The sequence below is a fragment of the Diaphorina citri genome, unplaced genomic scaffold (assembly GCF_000475195.1).
Source record: "Diaphorina citri unplaced genomic scaffold, Diaci psyllid genome assembly version 1.1 scaffold974, whole genome shotgun sequence".
Taxonomy (NCBI): Eukaryota; Metazoa; Arthropoda; class Insecta; order Hemiptera; family Psyllidae; genus Diaphorina; species Diaphorina citri.
Genome location: NW_007378405.1, coordinates 71,497 through 76,351, shown reverse-complemented (window position 1 = coordinate 76,351; position 4,855 = coordinate 71,497). Strand labels below are relative to the sequence as shown.

The following is a 4,855-nucleotide window of genomic DNA, read 5'->3' as shown; positions in this document are numbered from 1 at the left end:
CATACCAGAGACAGAACTAGTGATTTTTTGAAGACTTCGATGTTAAAGCTGAAATAATTAAAAGATATCTAAATTTATACCGAACAATAAATAGCATTCTATTGCTTTTCAAAGTGATCAATGCCTACTTACATTTGCTGCGGTATGAGACATTTTGTACAGTGTAAAAGTGGTGATAATAAATTATAATAATATCGTGACTGTTAAGAAATGAAACATGTGTGTAACAAAATTATGCCTATGAAATTACTTATTGCGAAGCATCAAACCTTTTACAGTTTAAAGATACATAATCATCATTTTCTTGCCTAGATCAATGCCTTTACGTTTACGTTTGGTGCTCGCAAGTTTCTTGGTAATATCAATGATATCTAAATCTAGCACGTTGATTAATTCATCTACTACAGAAATAAGCTTTGTAAATACAAGTAATCAAAGGAAAACCGGTTTTACGTCCAAAACTGCTGACACATATAGTTTTGCAAATGAAACATTGATGGACCCCATAAGAGAATTGGTTACCTTGAAGGCAAAACTGCTGAAAACTTCTAATCGAATAAAAAATCTACAAGCGCAGATTGAAAAGTTCAAACGAAAACATGCTTATATCGTCAAATACTTCAGTTACATGGAAGATCACCAGAAAGAGAGAACATTGTATATAAATGGAATGCCATTGGTGCCTTCCAATGAGTTATTTTCTATATTCCAGATATTATCTCGTGAAATGCAAATATTATTCAAATATTCAGAAATCGCATCGATGTGGCAAACAACTGTAAAGAACGAACGAAACTACACATACTTCCCTATCTATGTAAAATTTAAAACAAAAGATTCGAAAGATAAATATCTAAACAGAGTGAAATATTATTTTACGAATCGATATATTAAAAAGGAGGAGGAGGAGGAGGAGACGAAGAAGAAGAAGATTATAAAAAAAAAAAAATAATAATAATAATAATAATAATAATAAGAAATTAGCTGGGCCTGAGACAGTTTTGAATAGCCAGGACACTCTCCTCCATAGTGTAAGGTGCAACTTGGATCAACTTTGATTTGAGAACTTCTCTCATACAATCCACATTCATGTCCTTCACAGCAGTTCTAAGATCCAAGATCCAAGAACAAGTAGACTGGAGATATGTATGTGTAATTTGTTTCTTTGCTTCTTTTGAACATTCAGATATTTGACACAGGTACAATTTTCAGACAGGTTTGTTACACATGTTAATTACAACTACATTAGCTATAAAGTTGTACGTAATTACAACAGGTAGTGATATTGTATTAAACTGACTGAAAGCTTACCACGTCCTATTTTCTCTAGAGGCCATTAGTACTGACGGTGGCAAAAATACGAGGGAGGATCAAGGGGGTTGAAACAAGTTCAGAATATGTAATCATTGCTGAAATTTTTTTTATAAAAATTAAATTTTATGTTATATTGTCGAAAAAAAAACAAGCAGTTTCCTTTCAATGCTAATGTCAAAGAATGGCAAAGACGAATCAGACAAGAATTCTTCTATTCCTTCAGTCAAAAGGCAGCAAACAAAGATTCATCTTTGACGGTTTAGCAGAAATGAACACACAGAAATGATACATCTAAGAAATTGAACAATTCACCCCTTTATAGCTACTTTCAATGCTAATGTCAAAGAATGGCAAAGACGAATCAGACAAGAATTCTTCTATTCCTTCAGTCAAAAGGCAGCAAACAAAGATTCACCTTTGACGGTTTAGCAGAAATGAACACACAGAAATGATACATCTACAAAATTGAACAATTCACCCCTTTATAGCTACTCACCTTTGACGGTTTAGCAGAAATGAACACACAGAAATGATACATCTACAAAATTGAACAATTCACCCCTTTATAGCTACAAACATATTTTGTTCTGAAAGATTTTATTGAGGGTGAGTGTTGACTACCGAAAATCCACTATGAAAAACAATATTAACAGCAATATCATATTCCCACTTCTCAAAATTTAACACCAAAATTTTCAGCGCCCGCAGATTGTTGAAATGATTGAATGAGATGATACCAATCCCAGTTATGTATCCCACTTCTCAAAATTTAACACCAAAATTTTCAGCGCCCGCAGATTGTTGAAATGATTGAATGAGATGATACCAATCCAAGTTATATAAGGGGAAACACCCACTGTCGGTAGACCTGACGACAGGTACACCTGATCTGGTCCTGCTGTCAGGTCTACCTGATAGTGTGTGGTCATCAAGTATCAGGTCGACCTAACTGGCGGACCTAATCAGGTGTACTTGTCAGGTCTACCTGATAGTGAGTGGCGGGCCTAAGGATTGAGAAACCATTTCGCCCTCACTACGCGACTAGTCCTAAGTCCAAACAATCCTCAAGTTTGTATGAAAGTTTTATATCTTTGAGAAGAAAGTTAGTATCTCACAACCTGAGCATAGAGAGAGCTTTAGAAAAACTTTCTCATGTGTATTTGTGTATGGAAATAAAAATGTAAAACTAAGTAGTTTGCATGTCATTGTATCGTGAGTGAATACATAAATACGTAAACAGACTGAAAAGTATTGGTTACTATCTCTTGAGTAATTTGTTTCTGATTAATAACTCGTAGAACGTGTCTGCTATTCACTACAATAGGTTTATGTAGAGCACTCTTTTTGATATAAATATTTGAATTATTAATAAAACACAGGTAACCATACTTCTTAGCTTCTCTAAACATATATCTGTACAGAAGTAATTTGTCTTCAGTTAAATGCTCATTGACGAATATCCCGTTGAGCAAATCGTTCCCAAAGTGAATTGAAAATCCAAATTTTTTGCTGGTTTCGGATAATTTGAGTTCTCTTTTGACGGCGTTCAAGTACAAGTTTTTGATTTTTGACGTTTTCAATTTGACTACAATTGGTATGGGTTCCAGGTTGTGAGGAGGTGTTTTTCGCCATTTATTTCTGTTTTGCAGGATCAATTCAATGTTCGTATCGTTGAAACGGATGTGTAATCGTTTAGACAGCTTTGCAAAAAATAAATACAACTGATTAATTGGAAGCTGAGGACAACCTATGATGACAATACATGGAGACTTCATATCATTGAGTAGGGTATCTAATAATTTTCTGTAAAAGTAAAAATTCTTCTTCGTTGTGATGATTTTCTCTCGTAATTTTTTCAAACGAAGGAGTGTATTATGCAGAGTTTCATATGCTTTGAGGGTATCTAATAATTTTCTGTAAAAGTAAAAATTCTTCTTCGTTGTGATGATTTTCTCTCGTAATTTTTTCAAACGAAGGAGTGTATCATGCAGAGTTTCATATGCTTTAGAGCTTCATCAACTCGGGGTCTTGATCTTCTTGTTAGCAAAGCTAGACCATATTATTATGTAGATACATAGGTACTAGAGTAAACTCGGTAACTCGGATCTGTAATTCTCTACAAACTGCCTTCTCTAGAAGGTTTGCCGTTTTTCACCGTCCGGTAAGCGGCGTCCACATCCTCTGGGAAGGTTCTTTGGAATCACATGGCTCCTCAATCTCCTCATTCTTCATAGGTCTTTGTTGTTTAGAGTTCCATAACTGAAACGCAACAAGATCTGTATTAATTCTAGTATGACTACGTTTTCTATAGCTTTCCTCAAAATGAAAGATTCTAGAATGTATATTACCTCATTAGTTGTTATCAGCTACCTTTTATCGCAAAGTTTTCTTTCGCTTTCTCCTCCTCCTCCTCCTCTTCCTCCTTCTCCTCCTCTTCTTCCTCCGCCTCTTCTTCTTCGTCCTTCTCTTTCTAGTCTTTCTCCTCCTCCTCCTCCTCCGCCCAACCTTCTTTCTTTCCCTTTCGACTCCTGACAAGGTAAATGAAGAAGAAAATGATAACAATGGCCACCATCTGTGGGAAACTTTTCGAGCTTCTCAAAAGGAGTGTTTTCCCGCCGCTATAATGATAAGTTTTACAACTTCCTGCACAAAATATGCAGATGTTCCGACACTCTGTATATTTTGCAGGAAGTTTGTAGACTTATCATTTATACGCTGGAACACATCTTTGGACAGGCCTCGGAAGCTTCAGATGGTGGGTAAACGCTTCTCGTCTTCACTTGCCTCTTAAGGAGCAAACGTAGGTCGAGACGAGGGCGGAGGTAGGGGAGTAGTAGTGTCATTTAATTGCCAATAATATAAGTATCCAGAGAGCCACGAACAACGGTAACGAACTGGTTGTAGTGAGTAGGAGGAGATTAGCGTAAAATAATCGCGTATCTCTTTCTTCTGATTTTATTTCTAGCTGTGTTCTGACGCGTCGTGGGACCTCTGCTTCTGCGTCTCCAGCTTGATAGGTCAACAAAATCTCAAAATCGGGGATATTTTCATCAATTTTGCAAAGGATCAGGTACGGTATTTCTACTGTTGGGACCCAATTTCAGTTTAGGAATTCTGTCACCTTTGTCCACATATGCGGACGTCTGTCGCGTAGCATCGAAAACACACAGAAACTCCTATGAACGGTTAGCGAGTCAAACGGCAACCGAGTCCTGAAAACTTGGTTTTAACGCGCGAAACCTCCGAACGAAAGCTCGAATCCCTCATGCAAAGATCAGGGTAGGTATTTCATCGATTACGACTGACGCAATATTTCCCTTTAAAAAAGGAAAATCTGTCCCTTTTGCACAGAATTCTGAAAGTCCGCTCCGTTAGCATATGAAAATCAACAAGCAAGAACACCAACAACAAAAAGCAACAAGAGAACAAAACTACGAGTCTAGGAGAGCTAAGAACGGACAACACGGGCCATGGAAAAATTGGTTTTAACGCCGAAAACCTCCGAAACAGAGAAGCTGGCAGGTGCGCGGAAACCTGAACC

General features: G+C 36.9%; 1 protein-coding gene across 1 annotated transcript in view; it reads right to left on the bottom strand.

Moving 5' to 3' along the window:
- Positions 1-2,516: 2,516 nt before the first annotated feature.
- The window catches only part of LOC113469159, a 4,839-nt gene continuing 2,500 nt past the window's right edge, over positions 2,517-4,855 (bottom strand). Inside the window, exon 2 of the mRNA XM_026826647.1 lies at positions 2,517-3,210. Coding sequence (XP_026682448.1) covers positions 2,517-3,210 — 694 coding nt within the window. The remainder of the gene's footprint in view (positions 3,211-4,855) is intronic.